A 22,555-nucleotide genomic window follows, 5' to 3' on the forward strand; every position below is an offset into this window, starting at 1 on the left:
GACTCTGAGCTGGCCCTGATGTACAATGACTCCTCGGTGCTGGAAAATCACCACCTTGCTGTTGGCTTCAAGCTTCTGCAGGAAGATAACTGTGACATCTTTCAGAACCTGAGCAAAAAGCAGAGGCAGTCGCTGCGCAAAATGGTCATTGATATGGTAAGAAACGACATAGTTCTGATCTTTCTCACTTCAGGGATTACACTTTGTTTATTCAAACAATCTTTTTAAATCTGGTTGCTTTATCTACAGGTGCTGGCTACAGATATGTCTAAACACATGAACCTCCTGGCAGACCTGAAAACTATGGTGGAGACCAAGAAAGTCACCAGTCTAGGAGTGCTACTGCTGGATAACTACTCAGACCGCATACAGGTAAAAAACGATTTGCCTATTATTAATTTTAAGAGCTTCAATATGTTCACATTAAATATGAAAAATGTTTTGTACCTTAGCACTACAGAGCATTGTAGCCTCTTTCAGCTAATTGATTTGTTTTTTACAGCCTCCAACTTTACTGTTTTAGTTCAGTTTAATCCGGTCTCATCCACCATGTTCCCAGCAGGAAAGCTAAAAAACAGACTGTGCACTTCCTACTTAACACAGAACTGCTCACTAAGTTACAACTAACCGTAAAATGTTCAATCTCAGGGCCTGATGGAAACCAAAACAAAAGCAAACCAAACAGAAATATGTGTGCTGTATATCTGAATAGACAGATTCTTTTTTTTATTTCACCGTAGGTCCTTCAGAACATGGTGCACTGTGCAGACCTGAGCAACCCCACCAAGCCTCTGGAGCTGTACCGGCAGTGGACAGATCGCATTATGGTGGAGTTTTTCACCCAGGGGGACAGGGAGAGAGACAAGGGCATGGAGGTCAGCCCCATGTGTGACAAACACAACGCCTCCATAGAGAAGAACCAGGTACAATATTAGAGCTGAAATATTTAACTCATGAAATCTACTCTAAGTGTTGAATAAAAAATGTGCAATACGGCTCCTAAGCACTAGGATGGGTCAAGTGCAGAATATAAATGTCCCCTCTGTAGGACTAACAAGGGTATATCAAATAAATAACAAATAAAATGGTGGAGAGAATTTAGCAAGAAGGGTACTGAAAAAAACACTTTTGTCTCGCTCTTTAGGTGGGTTTCATTGACTACATTGTTCACCCTCTGTGGGAGACGTGGGCCGACCTGGTGCACCCCGACGCTCAGGGGATCCTGGACACACTGGAGGACAACAGAGAGTGGTACCAGAGCATGATCCCCCACAGCCCCTCCCCCCACCCAGAGGGCCCCGAGGAGGGAGCCCTCACCGGGGAAGCCTCAGCGCTCGGTGGGGGCAGCGGCTCTATTTCGGCGGACAAGTTCCAGTTTGAGCTGACCTTGGAAGAAGAGGGAGAGTCTGATGACGAGAGTCTGCCCGAGGAAGAGGAGAGCTACAGCGACAGTCGGGGGCCCGAACTCTCCAGAAGTGATTCTGGCAGCGGATTGGATTCAGTTTCTTCCACGTCTCGCATGCTCGCCAAAAAGCTCACCACTGATTCAGTCAGAACGTTCTCATTAGACTCTGATAAAGAAATGGCTGAAGAAAGAGAAACAGAGAATGAAGGCGTCTCTGGAGTCCCACGCTTCAGACTTGGGACATAGCACCCGCCAAAAGTAGTATTTTTTTGGGCCTTTTTTGTTTCTTTTATTGATCTCGGTGCCTCCTCTTGACTCCCTTTCTCCCACTCCAACCAAACACCACCACCTCTGGTTTCTGCGGACAGCATGACAGCAAACCTAGGGTGGGGAGTAAGTGAGTGCGGTGGTTGCGGAGGGTGTTAAAAAAATGCTGCAGTTTTACCCAGCAGTCACTTGCACTGGAGAGAAACAGATGGACATTTTAATAGAGGACAGGAAACCAAGTTTCTGAACTGTCCTCTATGCTCTGCGTCTTTCAGTCAGACGTACTGTGGATGAACTACAGCGAGGATGAGAAGTTTAAAACCTAAAACTTCCCCTTTACCAGCCAACCCAAGGTCTACTTCAACAAAGACAGAACTGTCTTCCTCTTTGTGAAGAAAGTGAGGAAGTGATGAATGAGCGTGAAAACATATTTTAAGACATCTTGCCAAACTTTACCCTGCCTTCTTAGTTCTTATTTTGTTTGTTTTGTTATCTTTTATTTAGGTCCATTGAATTGCAGTCAATGAAGGTACAGTAAATAGCAGACTCCAAAGCAGTGTAGGCAAAGTAATGGCAGAAAGAAGCTATGCATGATTTTATGCAGTCATTTTTAATGTAGCAAACATTTCGAGTGGCGCTATCATTATTATTGTATACGTAGCACTTCTTTCAGCTTGCACAGCCTATTTAATTATGTTCAGCAAACAGTAGTGTTGCTATAAATGGCTGGCAATGCATAATATTTTGAAGTTTTTTAGAAGTGTTTCAGGCTCACTATTTCCATTTTATAAACCTAAACTATGATATTGTCGGTGACAATAATGAGCCAGGGTCAGCGTAGTGTTATTCAGTCAGGAATTACATCCAGCTATGTGGGCTGTGCATATGGTGCCTCCCAGTGTCGACATGTGGAATTAAAGTTCTGGCATTGGAGGCAAATGATTTGCAAAGCTATATTCAAAACCCATTGAACTGGAGGACTACCCCAAATATCAGTAATGTTTCAGTTTTGTTGCTATTTTGACTTAAATTTCAAGTCACTAATTCTTGAGTTCTTAATATTTGGCACCCATGTTTATAGGTTTCCCTTCAAGTTGAGCACTTTATAGTTGGGACTGAGCCAAAACATGAACACATTGAAGGCTGTTGACTTCAAAACAGCTTTGGAAGGGCTGCCAAGCAACCAGCGGAGACATCATGCAAAAACTAAACGCTACAGTACATCTACAAACTGCATCAAACTATCCATACAAATCCATCATGGTAATTACAGACGTGTCACACAGCATCCAAGCACAAGGGTTGCAAAGACGGATGTCAGCATCATTGTAACTGTAGAAAACAAACAAACCAGGATGGATGAGCCAGAATTTTTTTCTTCTTTTTTTTCCTCATTGATCAATATTTTGCTCTTCACAGGGACATAGTCAATGACAAACAAGTGCCAAGCAAGCATGACACAACCCGTACTGTAATTTCCATTTTGCCACTGGCTACTTTCCATCCATGACTGATAAAGTTGGTTGATTGTAGCACACTGTGTGCCAATCTGACCCGAGTGTCTCTGTTACAATTTTTTTTAAACTCCAGTTCTAACGGTAACTGAAACTGATATTGTCTTAATACAGTGTTTTGTTTTATTGTGTGAGAGTGAATGACTGGGTTGACTTTTTTGATGTATTTGCTAAGAATAAACCAAAGCACTTTGTATGGTACTTTTACAGTTCTGCACTTCCAGTACAGTTTAACATGTATAGTGACTGTTTCACTGTTTTTCTGATGGCTGGTGGTTGAGTTGAATTGCACGGGCTGCACCACTACAGCTCTTAAAGGTCGGATTTCGGAGGGACTGAAGTCGTTTTTTTTGTCCTTTTTATAATTGACTGTATGAAAAAGAAGCGTTCTGTTGAAGTGCATGACGTTGGCTGCAGGATGAAGAATATAGAGATCTTACAGAACTTGACCTGTGGAAAAACTTGTTTTATTTTATAACCATAAAACAGAGTGAAAACTATTTGAATGTGTGAACGAGCTGAACGCCTTACCTTCAAACTTGGGATTTTTTTTTCTGGTCATAGATGTGTTAACTGACATGCTGGAGTAAAACATGTGTAATCCTTTCTGTAGCCATAAACATCACCAAACAGACAAACACTCAAGGATGCCTTCAACACTAAGGACTATCTAACAACAGCTCAACCAGCACAACATGCGAGGATTCAGTCTGTCTCTGCATGTCACTAATTGTTTGATTTTGTACATTTTCCTCACAGTGCTTCATGTACAGTTTATTTATTATTTCGGTATTACCTGTCAGAAAAGATGGAACGGTAGACTTATTTTAGTCTGAGGTTTAGTACTTATGTGTGAGAAAGTCACACAGGACAGATGTCAACTGTAACTCAGCTTTTTTTCCCCCTTCTCTTTTCATTTCTTTATGTCTGCGAATAACATTATACATAAGCAAAAATATTCACTTTCATGTTTTTCTTGGTATAAAAATAGTTTAGTGACATATTTCTGAGACATCTCTCATCTCCTGTCTTCCTCTGTTTTCAATGATCTGATCACATATTCATTCACGATCTTACAGTAAGTGTGCTGATCTGAGACTTCTTTGATATATAGTGAAGATAATATAGTCACACGGCCTCAAGTCATCCTAGATCAGTTTTTCTGTTCTTAGAGATTTATGAATATTGGTCGTGAAGACTTTGCAGCTTTGACAATCCAAACTCTGCTGTTTAACTGTGGGTGTGTTAGCCCTCTCTCCAACTAGAACTGTTTGCCTTGCCAATAAAGGAAAAAACGATTCACTCTTTGATGTCTTTGTCTCTAAATGTTGAGGAAAACCAACCTCCTAAAAGGAAGCAGCTTGCTGATAAGTCATTAGAAAATCGTACTATGCATCAACTGATTGTTCAGTTATGTGGGCTTATGAAATATAATGCATTAAACAACCCCAAGAGATGGCTAAAATAATATGCATTTAACAACTACAATAGTAAAATATTGCATATGATTATGCACCTGTAATAAATATAATACAATAATAGGATATCAGTGGTAACATAACACCAAACGAGACCGTTCTTCATAATGACTATACTTTTGATAAGGTTATTTTGCTGATCAAAACAAAAGCTGAAAATTAACTAATGATGGTCAAAAAAGTACTAAAGTTAAGGGCAATTTTGAGGTACTTATACTTTACTTGAGCAGTCTATTTCCAATGTAAGCTATTTCATATTGTACTGCACTACATTGCAGACTTAAATAAATACAAATGTTTCACCAGAAAGAAGTTTATAACGTCATTAACTTCACCTTTACCAACTTTAGCATTGTGAATCAATCTTCCTCTACTGTACTTGCATTTGTCTATTTTATTATTCTGTTGTATTACATAGTTTACTCCTACCTTCTTCATTCACTTTTCACTTTGCCTCAGCTAAATACTGAATCAAACCCCCTCAATAATTTACAAAATGGGTGGAGGCAAGGCTCTGTGTGAATGAACGGATCCTCTTCTCTGATTGGTCAATCCTCGTGCCAATCGTCCTTACACTCTGCTTGTACGTAGGTACATAGCCGCTTATGCCGGGGCTGTCAATCAAGAGGAGCACGGAGCTACTGCAGGTGCATAACTGGGCATTGACTGGGCTAGTCGCTGCTGGGAAGCTGAGGATTAAACACACCTTTCACGGTAAACACTGCGTTGTTTTTGTCATTGCGGGGCCGTGTTAAGTCTAATAGTTTCAGTGGATGGTTACACGCTTGTTATACCCTGGATTTATACTCAACATTTAGTCGTAAATAAGAAGAGTAACCTTCATTTGACATAGCTGGGATGCTTAGCTAGCTCCTGATGCCACTTTTAAATACTGGTAACGGTCTGCTGTGTTAGCATTAAAGGTAGCGATGCTAGCTTGATTTCATGCGTTTTCACGGGATAACAACTGCATTTGTATCTGTGTTGCTATCATCACTTTCACAACCGTTTAATATTTTACAGGCGGTAAATAATATATGACAAAACGACGTGTAGTCTAATGTATGTGTTTTTTCTGCAGCTAACGTGAACCAGAGTGTCAATTTCAGGCTACGTATTCACTAGCTAGCTAACGCTAGATAAGCTCTGGATAATAAGGATGTGTTTAAGGCCGTTTTAATTGAGAGCTTCTTGTGTTTAGAGACGGGCACAGAGCACTACAGACGTATGAGAGTTTGTCGGCGTTTCTTTAATGTAATACAGGGCAAATTCAGTCCAACCATATGGTCATTCATAATTGGCTGGCTATCGCTGCAATGCCCTCCTGGATGGGGAGGGATAGTCCGTTTAGCAGCTGATGCTTAGCCTGCTAAGCTCCGGTACTTCCGTCCTCTTATCTTCCGTGGGGCGGAGGTTTGGAGTCCTTGCCCTAGCGGTATTATTGGCATGAAGTGGAAACCCTGTGTGTGGGTATCGACTGGTACTGTTGACACAGCCTCTTGGCGAAACGGCTGCATCATTTTAAGACCTGATAAAGTTATGAGTGTTGCTGAGTGTAACCTGGCCTCACGCAACACGGGCTAAATGAGGCTGTGGTACACTGCCACTTTGGTCTTTCTGATGAATGATGGAGATCAGCAGTAAATCTCCGTTTTCTGTGCATTCGTCTTATGTTATGTAGGTAGTGAATCATTGATGCCACATACGAGTTAAAGAGAGAAGACTAACCAGAAATAGTTAAGTCAGTCTAGTCAAGGGTGTAACTTTGGTTTGAGAAGTGGGGGGGACACAAAACAGGGGGGTCCTCCGCAATGAAATATTTTCTCAATTTAATTCCATTTCCTGCCTTTCTACAAATATATTAGGGACTATAGTGTTAACAAATCCAAGAAAAATGTGTAGTGTATATAATGAGTGTGCACACTTATCTAGTATCCTATCCATGTGAACCTGTTTTATTTGTGATTACCTGACATCCTCTAGGGGGGGTCCGGGGGCATGCACCCCGGGAAGATTTGTTTCTTTAAATTGAAGTTGAATGCATCAATCTGGTGCACTTTGAGGGCAACATTAAGAGATTTATGGATACAGTTCTCAACACTCATATGAAACAGAACTGTATATATTTCAATAATCAAAAAGCCATTAGAATATGCCCACAACCAATAACACATCATTGATAAACTCCTCTCTCCTATCTTTATCTTACCTAGTCTGCATTTTTTTTTTTTTATTTATGCATATTTGACTAATCACTTCCCCTTTCAAACTGTGTTTTTTATTTTTTGTACTGACCTATAGTACACATTGGAAGGATTTCTTAACTTATTTTATATACAACTATATATTACATAGATGGAAAATATTTGTTATACATAGATGACCAAACCGTTTGAGACCCACTGAGATAACTAGACTAAAGTTTTACAACCTAATCACTCAGAGAGTCCTTTAACCTCCCTGAGCTGACGTGATCTCTCTCAGTCCGACAGGAGAGGACTCTCCCTCTCCTTATTGTTGAAACAGCTTCTAATCTCCGTTAGCTCCGAGCTAGCACCAGATGCTAACAACAACCCACGTAACTCTTAGTCTCTCTCTCTCTCTCTCTCTCTCTCTCTCTCTCTCTCTCTCTCTCTCTCTCTCTCTCTCTCTCTCTCTCTCTCTCTCTCTCTCTGTCTCTCTCTCTCTCTCTCTATTTCTCTCTCTCTCTCTATCTCAGTCTCTCAAAGTCCGACAGGAAAGAGCTCTCCCTCTCCTTATTGTTGAAACAGCTACTAATCTCCATTAGCTCCGAGCTAGCACCAAATGCTAACAACAACCCCCGTAACTCTCTGTCTCTCTCTCTCTGTCTCTCTCTCTTTCTATCTCTCTCTCACGAGATGCGCTCGTGCCACACACACACACAGACGCTCCTCCGTGACGATGACCGCTTGCGTAAAAAAAATGTAAAAGTGGGGGGGACACAAATGGGATTTTGAAAAGTGGGGGGGACATGTCCCCCCTGTCCCCAGTGGAAATTACGCCCATGGGTAGATGGATGGATGGATGGATGGGTAGATAGGTAGGTAGATAGATAGATAGATGGATGGATGGATGGATGGATGGATGGATGGATGGATGGATGGATAGATGGATGGATGGATGGATGGATACAGATAGGTAGGTAGGTAGGTAGGTAGGTAGGTAGGTAGGTAGGTAGGTAGGTAGGTAGGTAGGTAGGTAGGTAGGTAGGTAGGTAGGTAGGTAGGTAGGTAGGTAGATAAATAGATAGATAGATGGATGGATGGATGGATGGATACAGATAGGTAGGTAGGTAGGTAGATGGATGGATGGATACAGATAGGTAGGTAGGTAGGTAGATAGATAGATAGATAGATAGATGGATGGATGGATACAGATAGGTAGGTAGGTAGGTAGATGGATGGATGGATACAGATAGGTAGGTAGGTAGATAGATAGATAGATAGATAGATAGATAGATAGATAGATAGATAGATAGATAGATAGATGGATGGATGGATACAGATAGGTAGGTAGGTAGATAGATAGATAGATAGATGGATGGATGGATACAGATAGGTAGGTAGGTAGGTAGGTAGATAGATGGATGGATGGATGGATGGATACAGATAGGTAGGTAGGTAGGTAGGTAGATAGATAGATGGATGGATGGATGGATGGATAGGTAGATAGGTAGGTAGATAGATAGATGGATAGATAGATGGATAGATAGATGGATAGGTAGATAGGTAGATAGGTAGGTAGATAGATAGATGGATGGATGGATGGATGGATAGATGAATGGATGGATGGATGGATGGATGGATGGATGGATGGATGGATAGGTAGATAGGTAGGTAGATAGATAGATGGATAGATAGATGGATAGATAGATGGATAGGTAGATAGGTAGATAGGTAGGTAGATAGATAGATGGATAGATAGATGGATAGATAGATGGATAGGTATGTAGGTAGATAGGTAGGTAGGTAGGTAGATAGGTAGGTAGGTAGGTAGGTAGGTAGGTAGGTAGGTAGGTAGGTAGGTAAATATTTCTGAAATAGAAATAAAATAGAATAAAAAAGTTAAAAAATATATATACATGTGGAAATACACATTTCCAGTAACAAATATAATGCAGGATATTATTGTGCAAGAAATGTATTATTCAATATGAAATTGAATATAAATGTAAAATGTACAGTGGGAGTTTAAGAGAAGCAATGGAGCAGTTCTCTTCCGGCCAGAGGTGTTACAATTCTGTAAAACACTAAAAATCAACGATGTGAAGAACAAAAGAAGACCTGAGGCGACAGAAACTAAATCAACCCTGAATATACTTAAATATACTTATAATAAAAACTATATCTACTTAGGTTCTATAAAGGAAGCCATTCCAGTTATCCATGGGTCTACTCAGTGAGTCTAACCTTATGAAATGGTGGAGATTTGATGGAAACAATTCATGTTCAGAGACAATGTAAATATGTTTTTATGGACGGTTGATTCATAGAGTTTCTCAAAGGGTTGACCTTCAATCTTCCACCAGATGTTGAAGTGGAGCAGCTCTCACTTTAAAGTGGTGGACAAACACTCGTACCATGTAGTGTTACAATACTCTAAAACAATACAAAATGACAGATGTGAAGAACAAACGAAGACCTAAATCAACCCTGAATATACTTAAATGTAATAATAATAATATTACATTTGATTTAAGGCGCCTTTCATGACACCAAGGACACCGAATATACTTTAATTATAACAATATCTAGTTTTAAAAGATACAAATTCAAGTTATCCATGGGTCTACTCAGTGTAGTATTTTCTTTTTGTTCACCTGTGTGACCTCTCTGTATTTGTCTCTTTTCCATCTCCTCTCAGATCACTCCTGATTCCCAGAATGACTTCGGCAGCTACAACTGCACCGCCTCCAACGCGATGGGCTCTGAGTCCAAGGAGTTCCTTCTGATCCAAGCAGGTTCGTGCACCGAGTCATTGAGCATTGTACCTTCCTGAAGAAGAGGGAGTTTCTCTCCCACACAAATGTGCAACTCATCCTCCATATTGATATGCCAATGAGATATTTCACAGCACGAGGCAAGAAGCTTCACTAAACAGATTGATTCAAATTTCAAGGATAATTAAACAGCCTCTTCACTACATACTCTTCTAATAGTACACCATCCATAAAATATCCAGTAAGTGTATCATTATCAGGAGGGTTTCTGATAGCATGATAATATCGAGTAGATGTGGGAAGCTTGCAGACATGCATACATGGATTGATAATTAGTTGATTCCTTCACCTTACAGCACTTAAAAAGACCTAGTGATGCTTTGTAGCACCAAGCAATAGTTTTACTTTTAGGCATTTCAAAAGACCATGCAGGAATGAGTCCTAAAACCCAGAGATCAGTCACTATTTAGCACTTCAAAGTCAATGGTTTCTGAATGTGTTTTTGGTTGTTAGCCTGAAATTAGGCCTGTGGTTAACACAAGCTGAAGAGATTTTGTTCTAAGACATAAAATACGTCAGTAAATACCCCACTCGTGAATTTAAAAACTGTTGCTAACAAGTGTCTAAATGACACGACCAAATGTCATCAGGCTGAACATTAGCCGCCTTTAGCTTAGCGGAAATTATTTTATAAAAAACAGCAAGAAATAAAGGTGTCATGGCTATTATACTATAAAATCCTAACTGTTAGAAAAATATCACTCAACACCGGCTTGGTCTTTAATATCAGGACACATGTATTTATTATCCTTGCAAGAATGGAAGTAGTCATCACAGGGCTGCGTGGGACAAATAGTTCCCAGAGTAGAGTCCTTGATATGCTTTATATACAAGAGAGGGTGTTACAGTCAAGAAGGAAGAATACTGGTTCAAAGCAGTATTCTGACATTAGTTCAGATTAGCTAAGGCCTTCGTAAGCAATACACATGACAGTCATATGTCTATCTCTCTAGGGGCTGTGTCATCATGCCAATCTTAGGAACATAGCTATCATAACTCCATCACAGTGTCTCATGAGCGTCATCCATGTAGTCAGACATCCGGCTTCGTACACAGCTACGTAGGGCCTCTGTTATCATGTGCTACTCTGATACAGAAGGAACATTCAGTATTTTCCCAACACTAACCCTAATAAAACAGTTAATATCCACAACAGACTCTGTAGACCTACATTTAACAGACAGTATTGAAACCCACATGACACACTGTTTACAGTCAGTATGAGGAGATATCAAGTCAGCTCTGGAGTGAATCACAATCACAATCAGAATACCTTTTTTCGTGCCACAAAAGTATGTTAAATAAAGTAAATATAAGGAAACTAGTAACTCAGTCAGTGGTGAGTAGTGTTGAGTCTAAATGGCATTGTCTGCTCCTTCTCTGTGTCACCGCTCCTATCTTCATGAATCACAGAGTAACTCGGCTGCTCGTTCAGGCATGTCCAACAGAGCCTCAGTAATGTGGTGACCAGAGGCTTCAGGGCACCAGAGGCTTCAGGGCACCAGAGGCTTCAGGGCACCAGAGGCTTCAGGGCACCAGAGGAAAGCCAGAGCCACGACAGAAGCTGATTTAAAGCTCAGCGTTATCTGCAGTGGACGATATCTATCTGATCCAAACATATACGTGAGGGATAATGTGAATCGAGGCGGTCATTATCAAGCTTATTACACGGCTACTGAATAAACCAAAGACTTGACTCACAATAGTCATTTCCAAATATTGCGTCCACTGAGAAAAACATTTCTTTTGCACGTTGCACCAACGGCTATAACTGTGGCGACAGCTGCCTAATTTAAAATGACACCAGCACTGATCGAGTTTTTCTTGAACTGTCCAATTCTGTTCTCATTTTATTTTCCATTAACCAGTCTTTAAACACTTCAGAGCTGTGTTCCCGTTAGTGTTTACTTCCTGTCTGTCTTCTTCTGTTGATTTCTCTGACGTCCAGTTCTCTGTCTTTTAAACTCTGTCCTTCTGGAGCTCTCTCCTTCTTTACTGGAGACAGTTTAGCCGTCATGAATCCAAAGTCATGTCGTGCTCTCCACAAATGTAAAAATGAAATATTCAAAAAGTATGCAACAGTGTTTTCCGATGACAAGAACTAATGTTTGTTAGCCACAGCTGACGTTAAATTGACCGGACTACTTTCTGCGGATTGATATGACCGCACATGGTCCCACTGAGCAGAGTGTCATCCCTAGCAACGGTTTGCTAGAACAAATAAACAGACTTCTGTATATCTATCTATATATGTTCAATATCTATATATATACATATATATATATAGATATATGCCGTTAATAACTTTGAAATATATACCTGGCTGCTAAATCCTCAGAACTGTTACATGATGTGTATTTTTTTAATTGTCTAACTTTTTTTATGCAAGCTTCTTAGGTAACATTAAGCTGTCTTTGGCTCTTTTCTGCTGGAACAATGTACAGTTCCCCTCTGTGGGACGAATAGAGGGGATATGATTATGATTCTGATTCTGATTCTGATTCTGATTATGATTATGATTCTGATTCTGATTCTGATTCCCAAATTGACCAATCCCTTTGTTTCCCTCTCTGTTTCAGAGGTGCCATCCTCTCCAGAGATCCAGCAGGTGGACCCTTTCTCCAGCACCGCGGTGGTGAGCTTTGAGGAGCCTGACTCCATGGGGGGGGTCCCCATCATCAGATACAGGGTGGAGTGGCGTCTGATTGGCCAGGACTGGAAGAGCATGGAGCACGACGCTAAAGACGGTGAGTGGATCATTTCTCCGGATGGATTCTGTTTGAAAAATCTCACTGGTCACCGGCTTGATCTTCAATCTCAGGATCCATGTATCTGTGATCCTCTCCAGAATGGAAGTAGTCATCACATACAGAGCATCAACTAGTTCCTGAACAGTGTCCTTCACATGCTGATATCCAAGAGAGGGAGTTACACAGTCACAAGATGGAGGAATAGAAAGCAGTACATCCTGTCACGTACAAAATTCTCAACATTCTGACTTTTTCTCAAAATTCTGACTTTTTCTCAAAAATAAAAAAAATCTGACTTTTTCTCAAAAATCTAAAAAATTAGACTTTTTCTCAAAAATCTAAAAAATCAGACTTTTTCTCAAAATCTAAAAAATTAGACTTTTTCTCAAAATCTAAAAAATTAGACTTTTTCTCAAAAATCAAAAAAATCAGACTTTTTCTCCAAATCTAAAAAAATTAGACTTTTTCTCAAAAATCTAAAAAATCTGACTTTTTCTCAAAAATCTAAAAAATTAGACTTTTTCTCAAAAATCTAAAAAATCAGACTTTTTCTCCAAATCTAAAAAATCAGACTTTTTCTCAAAAATAAAAAAAATCAGACTTTTTCTCAAAAATCTAAAAAATCAGACTTTTTCTCAAAATTCGGACTTTTTCTGAATACTTAAAAATGTTAATAATCCCTGGTCCCCGTCTTGAGCTTCAATCTCAGGATCCATGTATCTGTGATCCTCTCCAGAATGGAAGTAGTCATCACATACAGAGCATCAACTAGTTCCTGAACAGTGTCCTTCACATGCTGATATCCAAGAGAGGGAGTTACACAGTCACAAGATGGAGGAATAGAAAGCAGTATTCAATGTTTACTTCAGATTAGCTCCACGTCAGAAATGAGCATGCTTGTCATATGTCTATCTCCATAGAGGCTGAATCATCATGTTCATCACATAGCTATCATATCCCTCAAACAGTCCTGATGCTCTTCTAGGTAATCATACATCCTGTCATGTTCACAGCTACAGTTGGGATACCTTTGTTATCATGTGGACTCTGATACTGGAAGAGGACATTCACTATTTTCCCAACAGATTTGTTAAAAACTTTGCTCACTCACTCAATATATTTACAAAAGTTTTTGGAGGGAAATCTCATTTAGGACTTTTATAAGCATCATATTTTAATGGCAGCTGGCACTTGCTATATTTCTCCTGAATTACGTCCCTGAGTCACCAGCACTTACAAGCATCTCCTCTAAAAGCCTTGGAAAAACATTTTAATCAAGCAAAGTGGATGCAAGCCATGTAATTACATTCTCTCTTCAGGGGCAGCGTTTTATTTTCGGTCTCTTAAAATGCATCACCTGCTTCAGCTACACCTGAATATCCTCTAAAGCTACTCTAATCTTGTCTTAAAAGCATATTGCTTTTTAAAAAAGAAAAACATCCCAACAGAAGAAGGTTATTCCGTTGATAAATAACACTCCTTGGGTAAAAAATATTCAGATATTGCCTCTTATTCAAGATCCCTTTCCTAAATTCTAACAACTGTCGATGTAACGGTGCAAAGGGAAACTGAGAAAATACTATTCGTGCTGCAGCTTTCACACAAATATAATAGTTATATAAGAAAACAGAATTGGGCTCAGGTGTGACAGAAGCAACACTAACTCACACTGTTTTCATTACCAGGAGCTCAATAAGAACTGTAGCGCCAAACCATAAATCCCAAATGGAAAAAGGAAACAAACATCACTGACAATATTTGAAGACTGCACGGCTTTTCCAATTTAAATTCTGATATACTGATTTAATAATAATAAATCATTTTATTCATATTGGCGCCTTTCAAGGCTCTCAAGGTCGCCGTACAAGATACACAAAAAATATATATATGTATACGTATATATATATATATTATTTTTACATTTTTCAGAGTTATTTGTTGTACTAACATTTTAATTTTATTCGTTTTGTATTTTTTTTTTCATTTCTATTTATTGTAGCCATTTATTTTTGTATTTTGCATTCTTAGATGGTTCTATTTTTGCAAATGTTTTAACAACTTAATTCCTTTATACTGAATTAACGTAAGCACCATTATACACCAAAGCAATTTCTTGGTTGTGCATACTTGGCAAAAAACCTGATTCTTATTCAGACAAAATCCTTAAAAGTACGTGGCTTTTTTAGTAAAACCCTGTACTTTAATCCCAGGAGAATTCATAAACAGATATTTTAGGGGTGTAATTCTTTACTAAACATAAAGGTAATATGTGCCACAAATGCATCAAGTATTTTCAACAGCAGTTAATCCAAACATGACAGCGAACACAGCGTAACTGACAGCTCCCTGACGGCTCCAGATATTATCCACGTCCCACTGAGGCCTCGTGGTTGCAGATACACATGGTCCTCGTCCTGTCTGCGGCTGACAGGCAACGCTGAATAGATGCCTGTCACACACACACACACACACATGCACACACACACACACACAAAAACTGTGAATGTTACCTAATACTGTATAACTTAATAACCTACATCAGATACTGCTGTTGGTAATATAACCACTCGTAAACATTTAAAATGCTTTAGCTGAAAAGGAAAACATATAACTTATATGTTACACAATTATAACCATTGACTATGTCTAAATGCACATGAGTATAGAGGAGTATATTTGTAGCGTAAATGTGTAAAATCAGGACTACATAATATTTATCAGCATCAATCAGAAACAGTACACTTTATTAATTAAGGGAAAAAAATATCTTGTGTGACTGTTGCTTCATTTAAAGTGGACCTATCATGCTATATTTGAATAATATAGTGTAGGGCCATACCTATATAAGGCATATTTATACTTTTTTTTTTTCAAAATACCAAACAGATCATGCATTTTAGCCATGCCTCATTTCGCTCAATTTGACATTTTTTAGCTCTGTTTTAGCAAGGGCTGATTCAGTGAGAACAGCACCACCTACAGGCCTGGCATATGTACTACAGCGTCTCCAGCGCTTTCGAACGGCAATGGCCGTGGCTGTCTCCTCCTGATTGGTGGAGTTGGCCCAATAGCCGTAGCGCCACCGTCCTGACGTCAGGACAGTGTTCAAATCTGGATCAGTTTTTATCAGATCCGTTGCAGCCCCTTTTTTAGAGATTTGGGTATGGAGGAAAATAGAGAGGGTTGTGTTTTCTGACACTTGGTGAGTTCCCTGGAACACCGGGGACACATATTCATGTAGAAAAGACGTACACAAGTGCATTTTGCATGATAGGTCCCCTTAAGTATGAAATAAAAATAATGCAAAATATCTATATAAAAATGAAAGGTTAGGAAAGTAAATAATGTGCAATTTAAAGATGAAAATTAAATAAATTAAATAAAAACATAAGAAGTTAAAGAACATCTTTAAAAAAAATATATTAATAAAATAATAAATATATAATACAAATGTTTATATATAAACAAACAATCAAAAATTAATTACGAAACAGATTTAAATAATTCAATTTAAATAGCATTTTTTTACTGACAGAATGATGCAGTGGCTGAAATGTGTCCATACAGATGACATGAAGTGTTCCTCACATTAAAGTGAACCTGCTGCCATCACATGTCTGAAACCAGTATTACCTGCTATAGACACACCCATCACATATATAGGATTAACTCTGCAGTGTGCACAGACAACAGTTAAGGTGCACCTGCTGGATTCATACTGTACACTTCAAACCTGAGTAATCATTTCCATATTTTAGGGAGTAAATATCTCTGTTAGCCTTTATTGAATGGTCTGTATTCAAGATCAATGCACTTATGATGCAAATAGACTGTTAATATCCATCTTTGCTGTACATTAGGAGACAGACCATATCACTGTCGGGGATTATAACTTTGACTGTGTGCTGCAGATATAAGCCGTAATAATTTATCTTATGTGTTTCCTCTCACACATCAATAAACAGTTTGATGCCGCAGTAAGCAACGCGATGATTAACACACACCGAAGTCAGTCGTGTTCATAACAGTTGTAATGATTTGTGGAGGTAACCTTTGCGAGGAGGCGAGGGAAGCAGCATGTGGTAATCATCGGTAAATTACTGCAGGAAATCTGAGCGCTTTCTGCACTGTCACCGTCTAAAAGCACAGTCATCAATTCATCTGGCCTCATGTTTTCATCTGTATTCATTCAGTTCCCCACGCAGTCAGAGAAACCAGCTCCTGGGTCTTTTCCTAAATGGTTTTACCCTAACCTCAGTTAGAAAACATCATGGGGTTAAGGAAAGGAAAGACAATTCATCAGGACTTAGGAAAAGACACTGGGAGAAAAATACAATTTCTACTACAAGCACATTTATTATGGTGTTGTTTTATACAGGCTTCATAAAAGTGGACAGCAATGAATAATATATTCTTCATTACCAAGGTTGGAATTGAAATTCAAATCAAAATAGTGTAATTAAACCGTTTCTCGACCTCCTGTCCACACGTATTAATGCATGTAAACCCAATACAGTATTGTAAATTATCTAAAGACATATATTATTTAATATATTGTATGAAAATATATATAATATCTTTATCCAATATATGCATAACTTGTTAGTCCTACACATCGACTACTATGCATTCAGTCACCATTCAAACATGTTGAAATAAAGTCAGTAATCACAGTGAAACTTTATTTTATCTTGACAGTAATTAGCATAAAAGCACTTTAGCAACTTACTAAATATGATGTTTAATGCTGAATCAGCACCTGCAACCTGATGGACGAGCAGCGTTAGTTCGTCACAATCGGTTGTGAGCAGCCGAATGTTGTGTCACGTTAAATGTTACGTTGAAGTTATTGAGGGGCAGTATCTTCTCCTTTCCTTTCTTTAATGATGGTCCAGTGTATCCTAAGCTAAAGGAGATTAAAAAGGAAGCATTGAAGCTCCTTTCCTATCATTTAGGGAGTCAGAACAGCTCTTATAATGGCTGACACTTTTCGGGTCATTTCACTCAGTCATGAACCTTCCTGAGCAAAACCTGCAACACATTCAGAAAGTCCTTCTCATCGAGACTTTATTCTAAAACACATTCAACACAAAAAATGTTGGTACCACTTTACAATCAGACTACCCTTATAAAGGATTCATAAAGGGTTTATAATTAGGTTAAGAATTAGGTTGTAAACACTTTATTAATCATTAAGAACCATTTATAAACCGGTCCTAACATAGTTTTCATACATCAACACAGGCTCACTATTTGGCAAGATGACTAAGCCTTATATTGGCTACCTAGCTTACTTCGTCTTCTTCATCAGCCAGCATCCTTGGTGTCTGTTCAAGGTTCAAGGTTCTTTATTGTCAAACTAACATAGCTACAGAGTAATTATGTCGTTGAAAATCTTAGGTCACAGGCTTCTCCAACAATGCAACACAATAATGTTGCTCACTGACTTGATTCCCCCTCATCCATCTTGATGTTTCTTGGCATCTCTTATGACCATTTATTTACGAGTTACTAACATGTATAGCTGCCAAAAAGGAGCCTTATTGTAAAGTGTAAAACCTATTCACATTTATTAATGAGTTACTACCATTTCTAATAAGGCTTAGCAGTACAGATAAATGTGGGCTCACTATTTGGCAAGCAACCGGTCACCTGTTTATCTCATGTCTTATAAAAGCTTATTAATGATTTATAAAGTGTTCACAACCTAATTAATAAATGAATTACTAACTATTTGTAAACATTTTATAAGGGTAGTCTTATTGTAAAGTGGTACCAAAATGTTTCCCTGCTGCTTTAAAGAGAGACCTACATCTACTCTCCGCCGTGCAATTACTCTCCTTTGTGTCACACAGTGAGATCTCAACCAAGTGGCTTTCAAGACTGAAGTCGTGAAGCACATGGATATCAGTGTTAAATCACAACAGTGCGTCGCTAATAACATAATATCAGTGCCTGAAAATGTATTGTAGTGCTTTTTCATAAAAATAAATATGATCCTGTAAAGCCCCAAGCCTGTTTTTCAGGTTTCAGGCTCGAAAATGACATGCCCAAAACAAATGACTACAACTTCACTTCTAAAAGGGTTATATGAATAATTTCTTTTATCAAAGCAAGGTTACATCTGTGAGTTGGATGTAGAAGTGTCAGAATCAATATGGATTTTCTCAGTTAGAGTAAATTCAGATGGAACATAGTAAAAAAAGGTAAATTCTTACCTCCGCCTACAAAAAACCCATTACTTATAGTGAAAACCACCCTTGGATGATGGGTTAGTAGACTAAAAGCTTTAGGAATCCAAACTATAACATATAATAAGTACCCTGTATCAAGATTGAGGCAAAACAAGTTAAATTTGACCTTTTTAGAGAGATTTAGCAAAAAAAAGTTCCAGGCAGAATAAGCTTTTGGCACATTTGGGTACATCTGGTTCCATCAGTGCCATTTGACCTTTTTCAGGTACCAGACTATAAAAATTATGTATTACATTGAATTATCACCATAGGTATTCATTCCATTCAAAGAAAAAAAAGAAAAATTAAAAAAATTAATAAAAAATTTAAAAATTTAAAAAAAAACGTTTTTTTTTTTTTTTTTAATTTGTGAAAAAAAAAAAGACCCGCCGACGGGGGCTTTGGGGCTTAACAGGTTAAACCTCTAGTGCATACTTTAAGGAATTACTCCCAGACTAAATAGAGATTGGATCAACGACTTATCCTTAAGTGTGTCCTTTATGTTTCAGAATAGAAAACCAAACTGAGAAAAACACAAGACTGATGATATTTTTGGTCTATACTGTATATATGAGTCAAATGTATATAAATCTAAAAAACATATGAATTGTTCTGTTATTTATTGAAAGAGACCCTCGTCTCCAATTGTATAGGTAACAGGGACAGGAAGTTGTGTTTGATTTCGTTTTTTCTAAGAATAATTTCCACAGACCTTTCAAAACTTGCTGTTTAGATTTTTCAAATATTTATTTCAATGCCGCCACAATTCTTGTTTTTACCACAAGACTTACACCTTGCTTTAATAGCAGAAGACTACGCTTTAATGAAGCTTTCACAAAGCACATGTACTGTAACGGCCCGTCCACACGGCGGCGTGCGTTGAAGCTTCAACGCTTCTGCCCATTCACTTTGAATGGGGTGACGTCACGCTTTGCCGAACTGCATTGTGGTTCCGTCGCTTCGCTTTGCTCGCGTTGTTTGCTTCAAAAGTTGAGCAATGTTCAACTTTTGAAGCTTCGACGGAAGCGTCAGCCAATCAAATCATATGCCAGTACAAGCTCTAGCCAATCAAACCGTGTGCTTGTGTGTCCGGGGCGGGAGATTGATGTGATTGGTTGTTGGTCGAGTTTCAGACACGCCCGCCGGCAAGCTTCAACGCACGCCGCCGTGTGGACGCTGCGTAAGATAAGATAAGATAAGATAGGACTTTATTTATCCCGAAGGAAATTGTTGTGCCAGAGTTACAAAGATACAATAAACACAGCAGCATAATAATACAACTGGACACTTACAGTGCAGTAAAAAGAGCAATTAAATAACTACAAGTAACATAGACGGTCAAATAATGAATGTAAAAAACTGTGCAGTATTGAGTAGTGCAAAAAAACGTAGTGGCAGATACGTAATTGCGCGTTATTATAGAACATTATTAATAATATTGCACATGTTATATAGCAGAGAGTGTTTTGCTATGATGGTAATGGTATTGTATTGTGTTTCTGTTTATCCATGCATTTAAATAACACCACCTTTTCGCCACAGACCTGATCAGCATCACCATCGCTGGCCTGAAGCCGGAGACCACCTACGAGGTCAAGATGTCCGCCATCAACGGAAAAGGAGAAGGCGAGAGCAGCGCGGCGAGCAGCTTCACCACCGAGCCCGTCCGTAAGTACTTTCCCCCCCAAAAAAACCCGTAAACGCTCCTCTGACCCCAACGCTTTGAAGCTAACGCTGTTCACTCCACCTCCATGCTTTCAGCTCCTCTCTCCTCTATTCTCACGCCAAGACCCCTCATCCCTTTTCACAGAATCCAGGACGAACGCTATTCACTTCATAATCCAGCGTAGTTCACAGAGTGGTGCAGGGATGACAGGTTTTTGTAGTGGACCCTGAAGGCATCATCTCCCTGGTTCCCTCCACAAAAAGCCAATGGGGATTTTTCAATTGGATTTTTGATTATTGCAGAAAATAAGATCTGTGGCAAACACGCGTTTATGATACTTTCACATTTTGTTCAGCAGGATAATCTCCACATATCAACACCACTTTAACAATAGTTGAAGGAACAAATGTAATCTCTAGAAATAAAACGCTAACGTTAGTCTATAAAGGAACTAGAGCACGGTCACATGACTTCACGTCACCACCGCTAAGCTAAAGGCGGCTAATGTTGGGCTATAAAGGAACTACAGCACGGTCACATGACTTCACGTCACCACCGCTAAGCTAAAGGCGGCTAATGTTGGGCTATAAAGGAACTACAGCACGGTCACATGACTTCACGTCACCAGCGCTAAGCTAAAGGCGGCTAATGTTGGGCTATAAAAGGAACTACAGCACGGTCACATGACTTCACGTCACCACCGCTAAGCTAAAGGTGACTAATGTTGGGCTATAAAGGAACTACAGCACGGTCACATGACTTCACGTCACCAGCGCTAAGCTAAAGGCGGCTAATGTTGGGCTATAAAAGGAACTACAGCACGGTCACATGACTTCACGTCACCACCGCTAAGCTAAAGGCGGCTAATTATGGGCGTGATGACGTTTAGTCGTCTCATTTAGACACTTGTTAGCAACCACCGTTTTAAATTCACCAGTGGGGTATTTACCGATGTATTTTATGTCGTAAAGTAAACTGAAGTCTCTTCAGTTTGAGTTAACCACAGACCTTATTTCAGGGTCCTAACCGAAAACACATTAAAAAACCACTCATTCCTCCACCACTCGATAGTGTTATCACAGATGCAACGTGTTACCCATGTGTCCTTCAGTGTTCAACAGTATTATGTGTATCTTTCCTCATGAATGTGTTCAGTGTTGAGATCTCCAAATCAGGTTGAATACTTAAAACGAAAGTTAGTTATAATCAAATATAATCAATTATATTCTTGTATAACCCACAATGAAAATGCTTCATATTTTATGATGTTCTATATTTACAGTATAAACAAAACACAAGTGGTTTGTTAAGTTGAGTGTGAAAGGCCTGTAATGGTTAATGGGTGTCACTGATAAGAGAAGAGGCAGTTTCTTCCCTCTCCCCTCACAGCGGTACACAGGGAGGGGGGCTCCTGACTTAAGGAGAAATACATTGAGGCCCCAAAAAGGTGGTTATGTCATAGCCGAGAATAATATTTTGCAAGTCCTGCAGAGTAGGGGTCATGTCCTTTTTACACAAACATGGGAAGGTGTGTCTTATGCCAGAGCCATAGAATATGTCTGGTCATGTCCAGTTCTTTCTACCAGAGGCCATGCCCAGTTTCCACAAATATGGGTATGGAGGAGGTGTCTTTAGGTTTTTCTATCCTGTTTTCGAGCATAAAGACACTGGCAGATGAGGAGGAACTTTTCTTTTTGGAGAGAGGGAGAGAGGGGGGGGGGATCCCCTGGTATATTGGCTCTCGGTAACGCTCTCTCCCTGAGAGCTGGGTTTTTGCTCTCGGTAAGGTTCTCTCAAACTTGGTAACTATTGCGTAAATCTCTGTGTATTGAATGCTGAGGGAATGGTTTAGATGAGAGTTGTGAGTTGGGATCTTAAACCTACCATTCTTCAAATGGGCTGGGATCATAGACCTATCATTCTTGAGATGTGTGGGAATTAACTATGAATTAAGGCTTTAGAAAGAAGCCCAGCATGATTGGGAAAATAGGTTAAAATACCCGCCATCTGTGTCGAAAAAAAAAGGTAAAAGAACCCCAGCATGATTGGGAATTAGGTATGTGTTTGTGAATGTTAGTACCCGCCATCTGTTTCGGAAAAAAGGTATGGAATTGATGTGAACTGATTTGGTGACTGATTTGGTGAAAGAAAGTTTGAATGTGCTATGTGTTCTATCGGGAGATTTTAAATGTCACAACTGAATTGGGCAGTTGAAGTTACAA

At 39.2% G+C, this 22,555-nt stretch overlaps 2 protein-coding genes across 2 annotated transcripts; both read left to right on the forward strand.

Annotated features, from left to right (window-relative positions):
* The first annotated feature begins 7 nt into the window (after window positions 1–7).
* On the forward strand, window positions 8–3,387 carry LOC117475874 (cAMP-specific 3',5'-cyclic phosphodiesterase 4D-like). Its single transcript, XM_034122211.1, has 4 exons — window positions 8–156; window positions 250–372; window positions 741–923; window positions 1,145–3,387. Exons 1-4 carry the CDS (start codon window positions 19–21, stop codon window positions 1,649–1,651), a joined length of 951 nt encoding a protein of 316 aa, XP_033978102.1. The 5' UTR covers window positions 8–18; the 3' UTR covers window positions 1,652–3,387.
* Window positions 3,388–8,887: 5,500 nt separating this feature from the next.
* LOC117475875 (neural cell adhesion molecule 1-like) lies at window positions 8,888–20,892 on the forward strand. Its single transcript, XM_034122212.1, has 5 exons — window positions 8,888–8,926; window positions 9,549–9,645; window positions 12,264–12,431; window positions 20,210–20,335; window positions 20,429–20,892. Exons 1-5 carry the CDS (start codon window positions 8,888–8,890, stop codon window positions 20,515–20,517), a joined length of 519 nt encoding a protein of 172 aa, XP_033978103.1. The 3' UTR covers window positions 20,518–20,892.
* Window positions 20,893–22,555: the final 1,663 nt, after the last annotated feature.

The sequence above is a fragment of the Trematomus bernacchii genome, unplaced genomic scaffold (assembly GCF_902827165.1).
Source record: "Trematomus bernacchii unplaced genomic scaffold, fTreBer1.1, whole genome shotgun sequence".
In the NCBI taxonomy this organism is placed as follows: Eukaryota; Metazoa; Chordata; class Actinopteri; order Perciformes; family Nototheniidae; genus Trematomus; species Trematomus bernacchii.